General features: G+C 50.3%; 8 protein-coding genes across 8 annotated transcripts; 4 read left to right on the top strand and 4 right to left on the bottom strand.

Annotated features, from left to right (window-relative positions):
- Nucleotides 1–697: 697 nt before the first annotated feature.
- Nucleotides 698–2,824, bottom strand: ABOM_001601 (uncharacterized protein; the record flags this gene model as incomplete). The annotated part of the gene is made up of 1 exon (XM_022528731.1): nucleotides 698–2,824. One exon carries the CDS (start codon nucleotides 2,822–2,824, stop codon nucleotides 698–700), a length of 2,127 nt encoding a protein of 708 aa, XP_022393565.1.
- A 742-nt stretch (nucleotides 2,825–3,566) lies between these two features.
- ABOM_001600 (putative MFS transporter) lies at nucleotides 3,567–5,206 on the bottom strand (the record flags this gene model as incomplete). The annotated part of the gene is made up of 2 exons (XM_022528730.1): nucleotides 3,567–4,515; nucleotides 4,593–5,206. The coding sequence occupies 2 exons, from the start codon at nucleotides 5,204–5,206 to the stop codon at nucleotides 3,567–3,569; spliced, it is 1,563 nt and encodes a 520-aa protein (XP_022393564.1).
- A 2,164-nt stretch (nucleotides 5,207–7,370) lies between these two features.
- ABOM_001599 (uncharacterized protein) lies at nucleotides 7,371–8,455 on the top strand (the record flags this gene model as incomplete). The annotated part of the gene is made up of 4 exons (XM_022528729.1): nucleotides 7,371–7,447; nucleotides 7,539–7,731; nucleotides 7,809–8,110; nucleotides 8,194–8,455. The coding sequence occupies 4 exons, from the start codon at nucleotides 7,371–7,373 to the stop codon at nucleotides 8,453–8,455; spliced, it is 834 nt and encodes a 277-aa protein (XP_022393543.1).
- A 1,352-nt stretch (nucleotides 8,456–9,807) lies between these two features.
- ABOM_001598 (MFS transporter) lies at nucleotides 9,808–11,592 on the bottom strand (the record flags this gene model as incomplete). The annotated part of the gene is made up of 6 exons (XM_022528728.1): nucleotides 9,808–10,424; nucleotides 10,479–10,710; nucleotides 10,766–10,916; nucleotides 10,974–11,127; nucleotides 11,177–11,345; nucleotides 11,401–11,592. The coding sequence occupies 6 exons, from the start codon at nucleotides 11,590–11,592 to the stop codon at nucleotides 9,808–9,810; spliced, it is 1,515 nt and encodes a 504-aa protein (XP_022393542.1).
- Nucleotides 11,593–12,090: 498 nt separating this feature from the next.
- Nucleotides 12,091–12,792, top strand: ABOM_001597 (RraA family protein; the record flags this gene model as incomplete). The annotated part of the gene is made up of 1 exon (XM_022528727.1): nucleotides 12,091–12,792. The coding sequence occupies one exon, from the start codon at nucleotides 12,091–12,093 to the stop codon at nucleotides 12,790–12,792; it is 702 nt and encodes a 233-aa protein (XP_022393537.1).
- A 456-nt stretch (nucleotides 12,793–13,248) lies between these two features.
- ABOM_001596 (nitrogen assimilation transcription factor nirA) lies at nucleotides 13,249–15,615 on the top strand (the record flags this gene model as incomplete). The annotated part of the gene is made up of 1 exon (XM_022528726.1): nucleotides 13,249–15,615. One exon carries the CDS (start codon nucleotides 13,249–13,251, stop codon nucleotides 15,613–15,615), a length of 2,367 nt encoding a protein of 788 aa, XP_022393645.1.
- A 488-nt stretch (nucleotides 15,616–16,103) lies between these two features.
- On the bottom strand, nucleotides 16,104–16,670 carry ABOM_001595 (aldolase; the record flags this gene model as incomplete). Its single annotated transcript, XM_022528725.1, has 1 exon — nucleotides 16,104–16,670. The coding sequence occupies one exon, from the start codon at nucleotides 16,668–16,670 to the stop codon at nucleotides 16,104–16,106; it is 567 nt and encodes a 188-aa protein (XP_022393646.1).
- An 895-nt stretch (nucleotides 16,671–17,565) lies between these two features.
- ABOM_001594 (intradiol ring-cleavage dioxygenase) lies at nucleotides 17,566–19,072 on the top strand (the record flags this gene model as incomplete). The annotated part of the gene is made up of 3 exons (XM_022528724.1): nucleotides 17,566–17,809; nucleotides 17,861–17,874; nucleotides 17,951–19,072. Coding segments are annotated over 3 exons (1,380 nt in total), but the record flags the coding sequence as incomplete, so codon positions are not given.
- Between the last annotated feature and the right edge of the window lie 1,350 nt (nucleotides 19,073–20,422).

The following is a 20,422-nucleotide window of genomic DNA, read 5'->3' as shown; positions in this document are numbered from 1 at the left end:
CCAAAACCTCTTCGATTTTATATGGTAAATGAGGACTTGTGAATTGCCGATTCGAGTTACTTCTACTAGTCTCCAGTCGCTCCGACATGAAAGACTTTTCGATACCCTTTTTGAACAACTGTCCTCCCAATGATAAGAAAGAATGAGCCACCTGGTGTTGGCGTTTTACTAACAAGCGCTTCATTCAAAAAGAAAGTCTTCATCCTCTGATCCAGTTCGCCGGATTTGTAGATCTTTGAAAGCGTCAAGGTCGTTTTTCTCGAGTGAAACATCAACAGAAGGGTCCTCAGTTCTAGGACGTTGTGTTGACAGAAGCAGCGTGAGTTGGCAAAAGAACATTGTATTCTGTACTCACTCGTACCCCGCCATGGCTGAAGGAGCACAGCCAGGCTTGCTTTGTCTGGGGAGACTCCCAAAGACTTCCATGTGTAGCACGTCTGGACTCTCCGATTTTCGCCATCCAGTCTTCCATTTGCTTTTCCTTTGAGCGAGGACATGTTCTTAAGAGTCTTCGTTATTTGTGGTGGTCTTTGCATCTGTTGGGAGTCTGCTGAAAGGGCTCAAGAAACTAATCAAGTACAGGAGACAGGATGGTTTCGTGGCGTGCTTAGGCATCCAAATAATAATCTAGAATCTGCACATAGTGAACTCAAACTATAGCTACTCATCTTTTGATGACCAATTTGCCCGAACTACCTCATTCCGTCTCGAATGACATCTCATCCCATCCATACTTTCTCTTTAAACGACTCGCGATATACAGAAGTCTCCAACCCTCGATACGGGACTGATGCGGTCGGTGGAGCGTGATCGACTTTTGGACATGGAAGCCTTCAGGAGGAGAAAAGGTATAGATCGACCCAGTCTTTGGCACGACAGAGAATTTCATGTGCGCCATAGCGGCTTGAAACGCAGCCCAGGTGATTGAGCTCCGTGCTCTCTGTTTGGAGAACAGGGTCGAGAATACCTCTAAGAAGGATGGCTTTACTTTGAATGCTTGGGACGGCGCTGCAGGTTCTGCTTCCGTCGTAGGAGCTGCTGTTGGAGCGATACTGTACACGGATGAATGTGGCGGGCGTGTTTTGGTCTTTTCCTTGCGCTGTTCAATTTGCACTTCCCGGTTAGGCGCTTCAGGGATTGACGAAGCAGGCTGAGCCTCTGCTATCCGTTCATTTCTCTCCTTCTGCTGTTGAGCTTGCTTCTGCAGGTCTAACAAGCATTCATCGTTCAGATCCTGATAGAGGAAGCCTATATCTGCCCCTGTGTTGTTGGATATGAATTCGTCAAGTGTGGTCAGCGCACCTTGGGCCATTCCCGGCTCCATAAGATTATCGATGGGCACTGCAAACGACGACAAGTCAACCTCGGACTTTAGTGGGTCAAGCTCAGACCCCAGCTCCTTTAGTCGGGAGATATAAGTTTGCCCCTTCTTCGGATTCATTGGTGGCATGGGAAGAGACGCCGAGAGACACTGGATGAAATTGGTTGTCACGGCAAGATCACCGAAAGCGTCAAATTCGGCTTCTCCCATCGTTTCTTGCTGAGCGGGATAGGCTTGATGGAAGTCGTCTAGCTTTCTAACCCAGTCGACTGCCCGGGAGCCATTAGTGTCCGTTTGGCAAAGACGAAGAATATAACTGAGCTGCGGATCGGTTCTGGTAACGGTGTCCGGCTTCGTTTTCATCGTTACCCGCGCGGTGCCATTATCATATACGCCAGAGACACGTTTGAAATGTTTGTCGCCGGAACCCATTTGTACGTGGCGCTTAAAAAGCCGCTGAACTCGTTGGTACTCAAAATGACAGACGTTTGCAAGTTCCTGGAGAAAGGAACTTCTGTAGGTCCGGTCGTTTGGCCCTGTGACGAGAGCCTGGAGGAGTTGATGGATATACCCCCAGACTGCAGCACCCACGACGGCATTGTGGATCATCTCGAAAAATGCGATGCTAATATATTTGTCCGTGATCAAGGGCAATCGTCGGCCTTTTTCATCTGCGACCAGCTCGGGTCGACTGAAGAACCAAGCGTTGACAGCGTGCGCAAGGAACTCGGGCTCTGTCCGACAAAGAAGTACGTAATCCTCCAGCGCTGACTTCTGGTCAATAGATAGGGCAGCCAGCTCCTCCAATGAAAGCTTTCCTGGCTTCTGGTCGATTGCAAGTTTGGACATAGCCTCGCGTGCTGCCTTCTCTGACTTTTTGGAGCGACCTTTCGTCTCCAATGTAGAACCGGCTTCAAGAATGTCCTGAATCACAATGTTCATGGACGTTAGTAGGATAGACTGTCTTTCCAAAATAAGCTCGCCCGTCGACTGAGGAAGAATCAACCCAGCATCCACCCCAACTTTCATCGCAGCCATTGTTTCTTCATACTTTACCCGGTCCGAGGCCGTAAAGGATTGCCCGTATTGCTCCTCGTCCATGAACAACGTGAAGCTATAGCGGAAGGGATCAACATGTTTAAGACCATGGACGTGCATGCTCTTAACTATGACCTCGAAGTCACCTGGGCCACCGTGGACACCTTCGATGTATTGCTCACATAAAGACTTCGTCGCGCGGTGCTTCAGACAATCCAGCAGATAGTCAGAGTCCGGATTGGCGATGTCTCGCAGGTTCCAGTCAGGGATGAACTTGTAAACATCGCCCAAGGATCTATCGATAGGCGACTTCAGCATTTGGCCTTCGGCGGCACCGGCTCTCATGACCCTCTCCCGCTGTCCCTTGCCAAGGGAGTGCCATATTTCTTTAATCTTCGGCCCATGAAGACGATATTTACGCGCTAGATCGCGCTGCAGCTCCTTCAACAAATCGGATTTCTCCATTTCTTTCTGAATGAGCAGTAGTAATGACCTGTGCGGGGTGATTCGTGTGCACGTTTATCAATTTGGAATTTCAAGTGGGGCTGATTTATGTTTATTGATTCGGGGTCACGGGACTGGGTGGGTTTCTGTTTGGGGATTTCTTGATGGTGACGATGCTTCAATCACAGCAGGCTACCAGCCCCTATTTATGGGCTTTCTCTCGTCATCTTGAGTTTCCTTATGCGGGCACAATTTCAATATAATTCCTGTGGCTATACCAAGAAGTGGTGTGGTTGACCGCTGGAGCCTGTGTCTAGCTTTCTTTATGATCAGTGAGTGGTTATAAGATGAGCACTCGGTGTCCGTGAGCTGGCCAGATTACAATCCCTCCGTAGCACAGACGTGTCGTGGTGAACTCATCGGTCGCAATTGCTACTTTCCAGGGTTTTGGCTTTCTTTGTCGAGGTGCATTGGTCCTTGAGGACTTGACGGCATTGCGGCTTAGGGCTTGTGATACTGCCGTATCTAGGCTGATTGAGCACTCTGTCTAGAATATGAGCCTTGTCAAAGCTAATGGCATTGGGATTTCTAGGCATATATAACCGCCGAATCTGTGGCATTTCGACAAAGATAGGTCTGTGTAGGAAGTGTACCCAGCCACAGATATATTGAATCCAGATACACGCTCAGTGCAAATAGCATTTCATAACTCATCATAATTCATATTGTAGAAGAAGGAACTTCTAATCTCGAGCCATTACAACTAATAAATATACACAAACTCGTCGTTCTCCCGATCCGTCAAATCAAGGAAAGCATTATTGCCCACCTGGTTGTCCGTCTCGGCCGTCTCCACCTCAGCATCCTCCTCGGAAACCTGATAAGTATTGTCCATGGACCGATCGACGATCTTAGCCGGCTTTCCATTCTCCACACGGCGACGCTCCTGCATCTTGTTGAGCACAAACAGATTGGCCCATTGGATCAAGACAATGACGGCCATGGCGATGAAGATACCCAGACAGGCGCGCAGTCCTGGCTGATAAGCGGGCGCATCATTCTCATTGAACAGGAGCGGTCCGACGATGTTTCCTGCCGACGACGCCGCATTGTAGAGACTCATGACGATGGACTTCTTCGTTTGTCCGGCAGTGTTTGCCACGATCCACGAGACGATGAGCGGGTTCCCGCCGAACAGGAACGAAAGCAGATAGTATCCGGCCATTAAGGCACCCTGGACGGAGTCATTGCGCGGGAGGGCGTACAAGACCGCCAGGCCTGCCACGACCGGGAGCATAAAGGAGGCGAGCACGACAGCCTTGAGGCGGGCTTTCTGGGCGAGATAGCTGGCCAGGAGGATAATGATGAACTGAAGGGCACCAAAGGGCATGTTGAGTAATGTTGTCTTGAACTTGTCGAAGCCGAGTCCGGACAGGATCAGAGGACCGAAGACATTCGTCACCGACGCGCCAACGTTGAGCAGGAATGCCATCCCAATCCAGATGTATGTCTTCGGCTCGAGGCCGGCCTCTACAACTTGACGCATCTTGAACTCTCGGCTTCCAGCTCCAGTTTGATTCGCTCGGAGGCGCTCCATAGCTTGAAGCTTTTCTTGGTCGTTGAGGAATCGGGCCGAAGCAATGTCGTTGTCGAGCTTCCAGTAGAGGAATGGCGACGAGATGATGGTGATAAGACCGACGACGAGGAAGATACTGTGGCGAAAGCAGTTAGTTAAAGACTTAGGTCGCTAGTATGGAGAGCCGAGAGCTGAACCCGGTAAAAGACTTACATCTGCCACTCTTTAAGCACGCCAGACTGGATGTGTCCCAGTCCATAACTTAGGGCCGCAGCGATGATGGTCGCAAGACCATTGGTGCTGTACCAGGCTGCCACTCGCAGAGGTTGCTCCGCACGACGGTACCATTGGGCAGTGATAATACTGAACAGAGGCAGACAGCCTGCCTCGAAGAGACCAAGGAAGAACCGGGTGGCCATTAGCCCCCCGAAGTTGTGACAAGCAGCCATAGCCGCCTGTGCGACACCCCATCCGGCGACCAGGGCAGGAAGAAGAATCCGATGTGGCACTTTGACAATCAAGAATGAGGAGAATGGCTGCCAGGCCAGTTGGGCGATTGGAGCCATCGAACCGACCAAGGAATATTCATTGCCGGAGAGGTGGGCGTCCTCCTTCAGGCCGAACGTGGCACCATATCCTAGAACCGTCTTGTCGAGAATCTGCAGGAAGTAACCCCACATCAGGATTACCAGGATGGTCCTGTCGGTCTTGTTTCGAATCCGTTTGTTATCTTCTTCGGTCAGGGGAACCCGCACGACATTGATGTGGTCCATGTTCGCCGGTTTGACCGGGTCTTCATGGTGAGTCCCTTGCGGCTTCGGATCCATGATTGGAGATGTAGTAGAGGGTTATAATATAATGGGATGGCCTTTGCAACGGCCGTGGATGACAACCCGAAACCTGGGGATGGGATTTGCATGCCCGTTTATATATGGCATGTCCCCCGCAGGTGGCCAGGGTTGAGCACCCCCACGCCCTTTACCAAACCCCAGATTCGTTACAAGATAAGTTTAGCGTAATATGGAGAATCTGGTTGCCGGGATCTTTCGCGTTATCCAACCAGTTTCCCCAATAGAAAGCTTGAGTGGATCCGAGACGATCCCCGCAAAAGCATAACGGCACTTCGGACGAATGGCCCTCGGCTTCCCCCACGCAACCCGAACCCCCACGGTCTGTGGGGAGCCAAAGGGTTCTGGAAAGCCGACATTTATAACGATGGCATGCCCACGGAGCTAACTGGATTGTTCCTAGAGTATGTAACACTTGCCACCCGACCACCGTGCCACCTCGTCAGATGCCGACATTTGAAAAGCTCATCGGAATCGGAGGAAGGTCGAGCCCTCCCCCGCTTTTTGTTATGGCTATATCGTATAATATATCAGTCTGGACAGTGATTCTACAAGCACAGTGAACGGAGCAGGCTGTAGAATCATTACACCCAGCGGAAAGATTAAGAGACAAGGCGGGTGTCTTGGATCAAGCCTCCCTAAAGCGATAATCATCTTGTCCGTATCTAGCCGTCGGCTTTTGAGTCTACTATATAGATAATAGACGTCATGCAGGGGCACGTCCCCTCCAGACGTAGATAAACATTCATCACCAATTAGATAAGCCGGTGTCAGGAAGGATAAAGAAGAAAGTTAAGGCTAAACCTTCTATGTTTCCACAGAGCGGCCATATATCATGGATTAGCTTCAAAGCCTTCGTTTGCAGAGTTAAAAGTACGATAATATTAAAAAAAAGTGTAATTTTAAGTTTAAAGTATTAGTATGGTGGGTGCGTTTGCCACAATGTGGAATGTATCCTTGAAGCGCACCGACTACGCTCAGGGTATATATATCATCCTGTTCGCCAGCTACCTCGAGAATGTTGAATCCAGTACACCAGTGTGCTATAACATCTGCCGTCCGAAATAGAGCAATGTACTCCGTATAAATACGAAAATGGCATAAATATGCCAAGCTTTCAGAAGCTTAAAGTCGAAGAGTGACTTGGCAAGTGGAGTCTAACGTGTATACGGAGTACAGGGTACGGCATTGCACGTGCCAAAGCCACGGTTGGCGATTACCAGGGAATGGGTTACCCAGCCAAATGAATTATAAAACTCAAACATATTGCCACATGGTCCTGACGGCTATTGACCTAGTCAAGGTGTAAATTAATTTTTTCTCATCTGTGTAGGCGCGTTTCATGGCGCCACATGATGCACCTTCATCCACATGCTAAGAGAAAGACAGATAGAAAACATTCACCCGTAACTTCCCATCGGTTATTGTGAGTTATGAGAGGTCAGGCTACATGATCCACCTATTGTGATAGCAATGCACTCCACCGAGCCACTTAACGCTCTTCTACTATCAGTTCGTTCCATATCGACACCAATGGGATAGTCAGGAGGATAAGAGCTGAGCTTAGGTGGAGTCTAATCCAATTGCCGACTTAGCTTTCATTCGCCGTGTCATCTCCAGACCGACTTTTAGCGCGCATAGCCACACTCGGCCCCCAAGCCGAGACAAGCCAGCAAAGAACTTCTCGTATATCGGCCCGTGCGTGACAGTTGTTTCTTTTAGAGTAAACCAAATCGAGTTGTCAGATTCCAGTGAACATACGGCGTGTTGCGATACTACTCCATTGGGCAAATAGCAGAACAATAAATCTGTAAAGCCGTGGAGATTACAGGGGCTAGAAAAGTGTACGTACCCACCGTTATACACATGTAGACCACTAGAAAAGATCGCGGTAAGGCTGGGTAGCCTTAGTGGAGCTACCGTGAAATCCTGCCTATTAATCGACATGTACTGGATAGTGCGGTCCGTTCATTAGCTAGAATATACACAGCATTGGTAAACCCCCGATTGGTGGACCTTGTCTAAGTGAGTCTGCACAGATGTATTGTGCTCCTCCCTTCGCCTCTACATATAAATGAGAGTCAGCCCCCGAATTCAGTGGTCTTCACACTCATATTTGCACAGGACAAGACCTTCATTCATTATGTCTCGCCAAATTGACAGGCTGCCTCAGCCAGCTAACCAGAAGCAGATGAAGGTGGTTATCGCCAGCTGTAGCAGGTGAGAGACGCTGTGAACAGTGCTCCTGTACCCTGAGTTGGTTCTCACCACGGTACAACTACACTACCACAAGGTGGCTAATGACTACTAGATCGGGTACCTTGGGCCTCCTCGCCGCCATGAGAATACTAGGATTCAGTCCGTACCACATGACCGAGGCTTGTTTCAGTGGTCCAGTACATATGAAGATTCTAGAAGAAGCCGTCATTGCGCAGCATAATCGTTTCTCGGGTATCAAGCGATACGAGAGGGCCGAGTTCGACAAGTGGCTGAGCGATTATGACGTATGTGACCTACAGTTGTACACCACCAAGATTCGTTGTCGGGTGCTGTTATTTAATGTTAGCTAATTTTATGACAGTGCTTCATTGAACTTCCCAGCTATTTAGGCGCACAAGCCCTCGAAGTGTATGCTGAAGACCCAGACGTCAAGTTCATCCTAACATATCGTGACCCGGACAAATGGGTGACATCAATGAACAACACCGTCGCCAATGTAGTCAGAATGGCAACTGCCTTTCCCATGAATGTCTTGAAACATTTTGATATCATCCTCAAACGCTTTCTCCGTCTAAATCAAATCATGTGGTGGGCTATATCTGACGGGACAAACCCCGGTGACCCGGACAACGAGGCCAGGCTTCGTAGGAACTATGTCGAATAGTAAGTAGCATGGCCTCTTTCCTCCTTTTTTCATCGCTATGTGAAAATGAAGCTGTATGGTCCGTGTAAGCTGACAACTATAGTATCAAATTTGCAAAAAACACGCTCCCGAAGGACAGGACATTGTTGATTAAACTGGAGGAGGGTCTTGGCTGGGAGCAAATCTGTCCATTTTTGGACCTGCCAATTCCCGATGAGAAATATCCGCGCGGAAATGAGCCAGAGAAATTTCGAATGCTGTTAGAACAGCACTTGAAGCCCAGAATTCAACTAGCTGTATTGAAGGTTGGAGCGCTGGCTGTGACTGCCTTTGGAATAGTAGGCTATGTTGGGTGGAGCAGATAGAATTGAATCACAGCCGGGGGTTCAGTATTGTCCCATATTATCACTACACGAAAACATAAGCCTATAATGCCCCTGCATCTGCAAGAAGATCTGCCACGCCCTTATGACCACTGTGAGCTGCCAAATAGGACGCAGTAAGGCCTTTGTCAGACCTCGAACTTATATTGGCATTCTTCTCCAGCAACAGTCTTAGCATTGCACCATCGCGATTTTCCGCGGCCATCAGCAGTGGAGTTCTGTCAAGACCCTCGATTTCATAGCGCGCCTGGAGTCCATTTACGGCTGCGCGCAGAAGTGCGGGCGGCTGGTCGAGGTAGCCTGTCGGACAAAACGTTTGACCTTGAATGGTCTTGCCATAGTCGTACTGAAATACACCCCCATGGCTATACGAGGGGGTGCTGACCACGATATCCCCAAGTCGAATATCATGGTCTGCACTTGGGGCACCTCCACCGATGCCGACCATCAGGCCGATTCGCACGTTAGGAAAGCTGTGTAGCATGGTTTCTGCCACTCGCCCTGCTGAGGATGTGCCATATTCGCCGACTGGTAATACCGCGATGACCACGTTGTGATTCGCGATTCGACCTAATGTGTAGTCATTCTTATCTTGTGGGGACAAATATGCCGGGGTTTCGTGCTTTTCGTCGAGGAAGGCCTGGGCTGCGACAAATTCGGTAGCAATTGCGCAGATCCAGCCGACGGTATACTCGTTCGAGTTGACCATGTCGATAGATGGCTGCGTCGAAGTTTGGAGTGTGACTTGAATTATGTTCAACGGCCATGGGTCACTTGGGCGTTGTAGGGTAGAATCACGAAATAACAAGTTCCGGCCCGATGAAGAACTCGACGAAGAAGGCCCAAAAAGTGGAGCAGATATCTGCCCTATGCTCAGCCTTGCGGATTGCCACGACAGTTAGTGTATACTAGCAATCAGTATATACCAATAACCACTAATATAGGTTTCTTTTTCGAAGAGGGGCGTAGTACGGAGGGTGTACTAGGAATATAATTAATCTCAGTTCACGAGGGAATATATAGTTGGGGCAACAGGAAATCTTTCTAGTTTGTAGTGGTGTAGTTATATGTGCTCTGGATAGATAGCATATATCCAGAACTGGACAAAGCTTAACCTATAACACAAAGTTGCATTTAGAAGAATAATATGACCAATAAACTTAAAATATCTCCTGACATTACGGTGGTTGGTTTGCGATTCAGCCTATAATATTACATCGGGTAAGGGGAAGAACAACCTAGTTCCTATAGAAGAAGACATGCTAACTAGTTAAGAACATCTCACAGCCCGACAGGTAAGGCATCCATAAGCCCCAGCTGAACCACAAGCCCATTCATAGCGTGTACTTGAAGAACGGAGACTTGTCTCCCATCGCCAGCAACTGCTCGTCAGTGTACCTCTCCCGAACCTCCGTCTCTGTGAACCGAGCATTGCGCTTGTTGCCATACACAAAGGATAACTCGAGAACAACAGCTACAAGAAGAGCCGATGCACCAAAAGCCAACGACAGCCCAAAACCCGTAGGATAGGTCGGGGCTTCCTTATCAAGATACATGTAGCTACCGATAATGCCGCCGGTATTGCCCATGCAGATGTTGAACGCACTACCGATAGCGCGGCGCTTTGAGGGCGCCAGGTTGTTCATTGCCCATGAGGCCGTGGCTGGGTAGGTTGGGTAGATACCCATGCAAGCCACGATGATTGCAAAATACCCAGGCCCGATGTTAGCTTCCAGCCGGCCCTTGACGCCCATTATGATCGCGTACCCGGTAACGATCAGGAGCAGGGGTGCTGCAACGAATGGCATGCGCCAGTAATACCGGTCAGACAGTTTGGAAAACAGGACTGCGGATATGGCACCGGCAATGTACGGCGGGACGGTCATAAGCTGCGCGTTGGTGTCGGTGAAGCCCATTGCCTCTGTAATGGTCGGAAGAGTGAATTTCGTTCCTACCAGAGAATGGATCAGCAAGAAGTCCCAGCATTAAGTGGTCACGGACAGACCGTAGTTGCAGGCAGACTGGCACAGCATAATATAGGACAGCAGATAAATTCTCCAGTTCAGCATCATGTCCCCGACGTCTTTCCAAGATGTCTTCTTATTCTCCTCCTTGAACTGCCCTCCTTCTTTGATAAATTCCTGTATCTCTAGGTACCGGATCTCGTCCTGATCAAGCCATTTGGTGGATAATTGTGGTGAGTCTACTAGCAAGAAGAAGGTCAACCCCCCAAACCACTGTAATCAAGCCCTCGATTAGAAATATCCAACGCCAGCCTGAGTATCCACCGACACCATCCATCTTGCTAAGACCGGCCGCGAGAAGACCGGAAAAGGCACCAGAGAGAGCACTTGCGCAGAAGAATGCGGCCACCCGAGTGGCGAGGTCTCTGGGCATGTACCAGCGCGAACACAGGTAGACCGAACCAGGGAAGAATCCAGCCCTGGGCTTGAATCAGAAGACGAGATCTTAAAAAGTCGGTGTGTATAAAATGACATACTCGAAGATTCCTAACAAAAGTCGCATGGTCAACAACCCGCCGAAATTTCGGACGACGCCAGTCAATGTCATGATAACCCCCCAGCTGACGATCAGAGTACCCAAATAGACCGAGGGCCTGGTGAAATGCTTCAGAAGAATATTGCTCGGGACCTCTAATATCGATCAGCGACAAGGAGAGGACATGCCTTGACACCTACTCACCAAGTAGAACGTAGGGGATGAAAAAAAGACTAAGAGCAATATTATACTGGAGACCGCTCAAGCCCAATTCTTCTGTCAGCCCCAGGATCTTTGCGTTGCCGATATTGGCCCTGTCCAGGTGAGAAATCAAGTAGAGAATGCACAGCATCGGCACGAGCCTGATATCAACCTGCGATACAAACGCTGTTAGTTCCGTCCTGCTCAGTGCAGTCATTGGTCCATACCTTTCGTAATAGTAGCTTTTTCCTTCTATCGGAGAAGTTGCGATAGAAGTCTGCATCCTCGGAGCGAAGGCCAAGAACCTGGATGTCGTCAATGGTGGTGATGATGGCGCAGTGCTCAACGTTCTCGGCGCTGGGAGCCTTCTCGTCGATCCAGTCGTCCATCTTTGCGTGTTCTAGGTTCACTGTGGGCATGGTGACGTTGATTTGGTTGGCAGATTCAAACACGCAGAGAATGCATGGATGATCACATCATAGTTGTAGTGGAGCGGTTGCTGCTATTTATTTCGGATAATGTATGAAGTCCAAGGGAACTTTGTAGAAAGGCCGATTTTGACTAGCTTTTAGCTTTCTAAGTTGGCAGTTGAGACAGCTGGGCAGGGGGGAACCCTAGCGCTTCCCCGCGCGGGGGACTACACGCCGCTCTGACGCCTACGGATAGGGCCTAATAGGGCCTACTTACAGTAGGTAACTCTCCCCTACGGACAGCGGAATGCCGCCTCCCGCTAATAGCAGACGGAGCAGACGGAGAATCGCACGGATATGTATACAGCCGGTGGAGGCAATGGGGAGCCCATAAATAGAATCAGGATCGAAGATAAATCGTGATAGCGATCAGATTACAACTTGATCAAGAAATCCTATTGCCTCTTGTCCCTCCCTTCCGATCGGTTTGCGCTTTCACGACTCAACATGACCAAATCCACAATTTTAAACCGGCTCTCAGCCCTTGATACCAATGCGGTCTCTGATGCCCTGGACTTTCTTCAACTCAAAGGAGCCACCTATGGCCTCCGGCCGCTCTGGGACTGCCCCAAGGTCGTCGGCCGTGCCAGTACAGTGGAAGTCGGCCCCAAGAAGGGCACTGCCGCGACAGCCCACCCATTCGCGCAGGTTATAGACGCAGTTACAACGGATGATCGCATTCTTGTCATTGCTGGCGGCCTGGAGGGGGTCTCCTGCTGGGGCGATATTATTGCCAATGCTTCGAAAGTGAAGGGTATTCGCGGGACGATTATAGACGGGGTGTGTCGGGATATCGATGGCAGCCGCGACGTCGGGTATCCTGTTTATGGCCAAAATGTAACGATGATCAGCGGGCGTAGGAGAATGGTTCAGATTGGGGCTGGCACTGAGGTCCAGGTGCGCGGTGTCACCGTTCGCCAGGATGACTACGTGATTGCCGATACCTGTGGGACTGTGTTTATCCCAGCGGAGTATATCGAGACAGTCGTGGAGCTGGCCGAGAAGATCACCTATCGCGAGAATCTGATGATTGAGGATGTGAGAGCTGGGATACCTCTCTCGGAGGTTATGCACGACGCTAAATTCCAAGCTATTGCTCAAGAGATCGCATCAGCGGCCGCGGCCGCGGGTATATCATCATCCGCGTGAAATCCTCCGAGGATTAAGAGTTACTTGCGCTGTTTACTGGGTTGGATATATCTACTGCGTTTGGCGCACTTGACAAGCCTAAAACCCTTAGCCAGGTATTAGGGTCATGTTTTTAATACACTAGAAGAATATTACTGTTGATTCGGCCATCACTGTCTAGTATATCCCCGCCAGTAATCTACCTGTGGTCATTTCGTCCACGATATTGCTTTGAACTTAGTAATGTCAGGTTAATTAACTAACAATAGTCGTGGCACGGACTACACTCGTTAGGGCAATATAACGACCTAGTAAACCGAACAGCAGGGCATTACTGGACAAGTACGAGATGTTGAGGTCTGACGGAGCGAAGGACTCCGCGCTGCGTCACGCTGTCTCCACTTAAATGGAGGAGACAAACGGTGGGATTCGAATAAGAATGACTCGGATTAGGCTTTGACTGAGGCCTGGAGGACAATGCGGGGTAGAACAGTGGCCCCAGACTGGCGCTTAAGCTCCCCATTCCCCGGATATGCTTGTCACTTCCTCGTAGACCGTAGCTGGGCTAACAACAATGCCGTATTCGATGCTCCGACAAGCGCACTCCGCAACATGGTCCGGGCATGCGAGTTCTGCCGCAGACGCAAGATCCGCTGCGACGCCTCTAAGCCAGCCTGCTCCACATGCCGGAATAGCAACAGGTTGTGTGTCTATCACAATCGGCCACCCAAGCAGCGCCCTTCCGCCGCGCTTATTGACTCGCTGCAGAGCGAAAAGACGGCGCTGGAAGATGCGCTGAGGCGGCTGAAGAGCGCAGATGATGCTGAAAGGCGCGCTTTGCTTGACTCGGTGATTGTGCGGAACGGCCGCATATCACTATCAGACCGAAGCAGTGTATCGACAGCGGCGTCACCGCATGGGCGGTCCGCCTATCAAACGGAGCATGGCATGGAACAGCAGCTGCTGGGCGGTCATGATGCAAGAACGAGGGAGGATGGCGGTGATGCGGTAGATGGCGAGGACAACGACCATGACGATGACGGTGTTCAGCACGAGACCGATACAGCGCTGTCTTTGATAAGTAAAAGCCACGCAACCAGCGATGGCATCTTCAGCTCAACCTCTGTGGTCCATGTCGGCAGCCCGATTACCAACCCCGAGCGACCCCCAGCATTGACAGAGTCGCTACGGTACCAGCTGATTGCCAGCGCTGCAATGGAGAGGCAGCGCGAGCACCGTCTGCGTCGGTTGACTTTCATCAGGGGAATACCGGCGGACCTAGTGCTTCATCTCCTCGATCTTCACTGGAGCAGGCAGCATCACACATTCCTTCTCACCTATCGACCTGCCTTTATGCGAGAACTCGAACACGGGGGGCCGTACTGCTCTGATCTCTTGCTGTACGCCGTCTTAGCGTGTGCGTCTAAATTCTCCGAGCGGCCTGAGGTGCGCAGTAACCCGATCGACTCGGAAACAGCCGGACGGCGCTTCTTCGCCCGTTGCCACGAGCTCCTGCTAGTCGAGGGGTTGATGACCCAATCGAGTATACCGACTGTCATCGCGATGGTGATGCTCGGGTCGACGTTGATTGCAAGAGGACTGACGTCCAAGGGCTGGTTATATACCGGGTACGCGATGCGTATGGTTTACGACCTAGGTCTCTACTTTGAGTCGCAAGAGCCTCACAGGCATAACGTCGAAGAGATTGAGATCCGGCGACGGGTCTTCTGGGGCGCGTTCGTCTGCGAGAAGCTTCAAAGCCTGTACCTTGGGCGGCCACCTACGATTCGACTCCAGGATATCCATGTGTCGCTGGACTTTCTGGATACCTTCGAGGAGCTGGAGCCGTGGGAGCCCTACAACGAGCCGAGTACGGACACAATCATGAATCATGCAGCGTCTTCTCCAGCGCCACTGGCGTATTCGGTGACTACCTTCCAGCAGCTCTGTCTGCTTTCCCAAATTATGACCCAGATCATTGACAAGATCTATTATGTTGGAGCCACCGCTGCAAAGACAATCCATGAGATAGAGGCCCTCGATGATGCCCTCACAGCATGGTATCGTAAGCTGCCGGTTCACCTGGTTTATGAGCCCTGGACGAAGGACCCTTTGGAACCCCCGGTCAGAGTTGTGCCAAATCGCATCATTATTCTGACAACCTACCACTCGCTCACTGTCCTCTTGCACCGACCGTTTATCACAGCGCCAAGCAGCACAGGTGATCGTAACTCGGTCGACACTATTGGAACCCCTGCCTTCTCCTGGAAGCGGTGCACTGCAGCAGCACGGCATATCACCCGTCTCGCCCTCAGCTATCAATCCATCTACCCGTTGCGAAAGTCCAGCTACTTGCTCAGTTATGCTGTCTACGTCGCGTGCACAGTCCATGTGCTCAATACTGCCTCGCTTTCGGGTGAGAGTGACAGCAATGCACACGCGGAATCGTCCTTCCTACTTAGCGCAAGTCTAAAGTGCCTAGATGCGTTGGCAGTCCCGAACTCTGGGGTTGCCGATACGGCCCGTATTATTCGCAAGCTAATGGCCGCCAAGGGCGTACAGGAGTCACCCAGTCAGTGCCTTTACTATTTATTCATTGCTGTAAATCAAATCCCAACTGACGGTATGCTCTTTACTTTAGCGCGCCCAGAGGTCCAGTCTTCTGTGTCTCACCGAAACACCGATAATGATTGGCAGTTCCCCAATGACTCCCCAACGTACTATGATATTGAACAGATGCAACCCTTCCAGGATACTTTCATTCATGGCCAAGACTTATTGTTCGGCTTCATGAATGAGAATATGTCCCTTCCGGCATTTGATATGAATGACACAGTTGTTTAACATGTGGGTGAAGATCAAACTGGCGAGCCTGTACACTATCACTTAACTGTTAGCAATGGACTGGGCTGTTTGGTGCAGAATAAATACATGTACAAATATATCTATGATGAATTCGCATGAGGAACTCACATTACAGCAACAAATCCGGCTCTTCCTTCACCACTTGGTCATAATACGGCTGAAAGGCTAGCCACATCTTATTTGAATTGCCACTCCTCCTATGCCCCAACTCCGCCTGCACGTCAGGGATATACTTTTTCTCGAATCCAGGGCACACTGCCGCATTAGCAAGCAGCTGCGCGTGGCAGCACCGATCCAACGCAATGAACAAGAATGCCGCCTCGTCAACCGTCCGCCCACATGTAATCATACCATGGTTTTTGTAGAATCACACTACGGCAGGTCGGCCCCAGTGCTGCCGCGATCCTGTCGCCCTCCTCGGCCGTGAGCACTGGGCCGCCGTAGCGCTGATATATAACGAGGTCATTCTAGAAGCGAAGCGCGTCTTGGTACAGCATCTCGATCGGCCGGCCAAAGCAGCTGAAGGCCTTGCCATACACACTGTGTGCGTGGCACGCGGCGTTGAGGTCCGGTCGGGCGCGGTGGATGGCGCTGTGGATGGCGAATGCTGGACCATTGATGGGGCTCTGCGCGCCGTCTGAGAGGACCTCGCCGGCCTCGCCGACGAGGACAAGATCACGGACGCGGATCTGGGAGAAGTGCGTTGACAGGGGGTTGATCCAGAAGAGGGATGGGTTGCCCGGATCGCGTACAGAAATGTGACCTGCAACACCCTCGTCAAAGCTCTGTCTGGCGAAGACCCTGAATGCAGCAGCAAGGTGTTGCTTTAGGTGTGTGCGGGTGTCGCTGATGTTATTGAATTTTGGAGGGCAGCGGAGCTCGACTTTGCCATCTTTGTCACTCAGAAAGTGCACGTCTTGCCTCCACGATGAGGTCAAATTCGGCTGGACACATGGAGGAGCTCCTAGCCTCTCGGTTTTTGAGCTGGCCTGCGAGTGGTTAATGGGGTCTTCCATAACAGTAGCCGGTGGCATGGTGGTGTTTTTTTTAGTTGTAAACATATACAGGAGCTTAACTCTGGATAGGCTCTTACAGACTCCCTTTGATAGAAATGGCCAGTATGATGTCCGGCTGTGCACTAAACCCCTCCGCGGGATGCGCAGGGCATCCTTCCATGGTGTAGATTTGGGAAAACTGGGGTTGGAGTTACGTTACTGTTCGCGGAGTTTGTCTCCCCGTCAATGTCATATCATATTTGATAGACGGAGTGTGACGGCCTGTCGCGGTCCGTTCAAAGCATTGAGTACAAGGTCCACTTACCGTGAATCTATCGGACCAAACTGCCTGTTCACCCTCACTCGTTGTGCTTGTTTGCTCCTCGGGGAATGCTTAAAGGGTCTTCAGCCTCTACTACACTATACTTTAAAAGTATTTGATTAAACATACGTACTGCCTCCTGAATTGACTTTATTTAGGAAACCACAAGCAAGACACTTCATCCTCAACTAAACTATTTCAAGCTATATGCGCTTTTGGTGGCATGGCGAGTGATTGAATTGAGCGAGAGTGTCAACCGGGTATAATCCTGGAGACAACTAGACTTTAATATTTATCCGGCATACTATTCTCTATGTCAACCTGGTCTGCGATTTTGCTTATATTGTCCTATTTACTCTCTTGTCTCCCAGAGGTTTACGAAAAAGTGCCGAATGGGCCCAATATAGGCCTCTAGGACTGCGGGCCGACGGAGAACCACCCGGCCGCATATCTCCGACGCATGTTTTGATTACTATCGGCGCTATTTGATTGCAGCCTTCCTAGTTCCTGCGATGCTCCCACCGCCGTACCTTGGCGCCAAGCATCCCGATCAGCGTGAATCCACTTTCGTGCGCCATCCTTGGCTCCCGATTTGCTGCGTTTGAGAGTAGATATGTATCCTCCCACAGTCAACTGTGGAGAGTTTGTGGAAGGGATGCCGAAGGCACATCCTTTCTCGACTTGGTATCTTCGTCCGACTTTGCGACTATTCGTTCCTGGCTAAGCCACCAAGGTACCTCTGATGCCGACGTCGTTGCATGCACAACCGGCATTTTGCTTTCCCCGATGAATGAGACAGAGAACCTTAGAGTAATGATCAACGGTGACAAGATGAGAAAGGCCATGAGAACCGCGAGTGAGTAAACACTTATCCAATGCTCGTGAGGTAGGAATTGGACTTGTCTAGGTGTTGAGGGAAAGGTATATATAGACCCCCGTTATGTCCTTCGTTGAAGAGCAACAAACGCCGGAAAGTCAAAGAAAGTCACTTTCTTAGTTGACTTTCACCAATCTCCATCTTTCTACCATGCAGCTCAAGAACGCCATTCACCTTGCCATCTTTGGAAGCGCCATCCTGGCCCTTGCCCACCCCGGGCATCATGAGGAGCGCGACCCAGCACCTGTGAGGGCATACAAGAGGGACGTCGGGCATGGACTGGCAAAGTGTGCAAGTCAGATAGAGGCCAGCGGTGTTCAAGCTCGTTCTGAAGCACGCCGTAAGGCAACAGTCCAGTTGCACCGCCGACAGTTGATAACCCGCGACACCGATGCCGTGCTGAACAAATCGCATCAGGCAACGCGTCCTGTGTCTCCGTCCATGCCTGCTATTGAAATATTCAAGGACACGACTCAGAAGGCATGTATTCTGGGCCCAACTGCAGAAGGAGAAACCGGTCCATACTGGATCCCCGGCGAGCGAGTCCGGTCCGCGATCCGGGAGGGGCAGCCCGGAGTCCCGGTTATTCTCGAGCAGCAGTATATTGATGTCGAAACGTGCAAGCCTATTCCGCGCCTCTATGCTGAGCTCTGGGGCTGCAATGCCACTGGAGTTTACTCCGGCCTGGTGGCAGACGGTAATGGCAACTCCAATGACCTGAGCAATCGAAACCGAACTTTTCTTCGCGGAATCCAGGAAACCGACATAGACGGTGTTGTCACCTTTGATACTCTCTTCCCGGGCCATTATGATGGACGAACCACGCATTACCATAATATCGCTCACTTTGGTGCGAGACGTCTGCCAAACAACACCATTGCTGGTGGGACAGTAGGGCACGTGGCTCAAATATTCTTGGACCAGGACCTCATTGACCAAGTGGAATCAACCTATCCATACAATACCAACGACATTCCCATCACACTTAACTCAGTGGATCGGGTCGTCGGCCAGGAGACGGAGAACAGTGACTCTGACCCCATACTTAACTATGCATTCCTTGGAGACAACATCGAAGATGGACTCTTTGCCTGGATCACCGTGGCTGTCAACCTCACGGCCGTGCACTATCCATACTACACCAACGTTTACACGGCGGAAGGAGCAGTGGAAGTGGAGGGTACTTCGGATGGAGACCCCAGACTGGTTGACGGTGGCCTTCCTCAGAGTTCTGCAGCATAGGTCTGTGTGTTAGAATGTGACACATCCATCAGAATATAGTCGTCTCTTATTATAATGCAAAGATTTATCCTTGACAAAACATGAAGACAAGTCTGCCTCGTAATCGTATACTTCACCACATTTGAACATCCGCACCTGTCTTGGCGCATCTGGTTTTTCGAGCATCCTCTTGCATGCTAGGGATTGTCTTCGCCCTAGTTGAGAAGCAATAAACCCTGCCGAGAATGTCCCTTGGGTATATCACAGCTAGATAAATGATTTGTCGCATAGTCCTGCAGTGGCAAGTGATCTCTTACGAATATGGGGTGGGGATATCAAGGAGCCAAATCCGCGCAATGCCCACGCGTCGTTCCCACGAAGTAGCCCCACGGCGGCGTCGTTCGTGGCCGCATATGATCGTAGTACAGGGAAGAAGTAATCCTAGCGTCGGAAACGGAGCAGATAGGACTTCCGTTTAATGCCTATGCGCCGTTGACTTTCTTCGGTCCACTCAAAGATAGATAGTAGAACGCGAGCTTGGCAGCGTAGAACACAGGTCAGAGTTGTCTAGTTCTTCGGTAGTCCCCACACAGAGGCCCTAACAACTTACTATTGAGAAGACCGATAGGCTTAGCATTTAGTGTTGTCAAATAAGGTGGGAGACGCTGTGAGTTCGGGATTTCTTCTTCTGTGGGAGTTAGCTTGCCCTTCTATGTTACTCCAGCATTTGCGATTCCTCTATCAACCCGGCCTCGCGCTGCGTACGCCTCTTGGACGGCAGTCAATTGGTTATCCCAGGAGGCAAAATCAAACTTGTGGTTGCTAAATGTGGTTTCTGGGAGCACATATTGCAAGGCTTAGATGGCCTGTTCCCTAGCAGAGGGATTCAGATCTAAGAATGCTTGCGCCTTGCCGCCAGGAGTACGTCAATCCCAAACCCAATGATGAATGCCCCGCCTGGAAAGGAAATACAATCTAGCGACACTAGATTTATATGGGATTCCTGAAGAGAATCTTGGAGGCATTCTCTGTTGAGCGACCGGAAATCTTATAGCTGCTTATTTTACGTCTTCTTTTCAACAATCTTAACGTACGTCCAACACGAGTCTGCTGGCGTTTGAATATTGTATATATTATCATTACTCAATGAAGTTATTGCACACACCGAGCCCTAAAGCTATAATAGACCAAATGCTTGTATATGTACAACTCAGTTAACAAAGCAAACCTAAAGGACAAGTCTGGTATATAAAGATACAATGTAACGCCCTATAACAGATTTAGGCAGTATTCCTTTCACCTGGAAACAACAAGAGGGAAGGACGCTGTATGCTCCTCACCATATTATATGCATGAACTGCAAGCTTTTAT

This window comes from Aspergillus bombycis (genome assembly GCF_001792695.1).
Source record: "Aspergillus bombycis strain NRRL26010 chromosome Unknown contig00006, whole genome shotgun sequence".
NCBI classification, from domain to species: domain Eukaryota; kingdom Fungi; phylum Ascomycota; class Eurotiomycetes; order Eurotiales; family Aspergillaceae; genus Aspergillus; species Aspergillus bombycis.
Note: the sequence above shows the minus strand (reverse complement) of the source record. Positions and strands in the feature narration are given on the sequence as shown.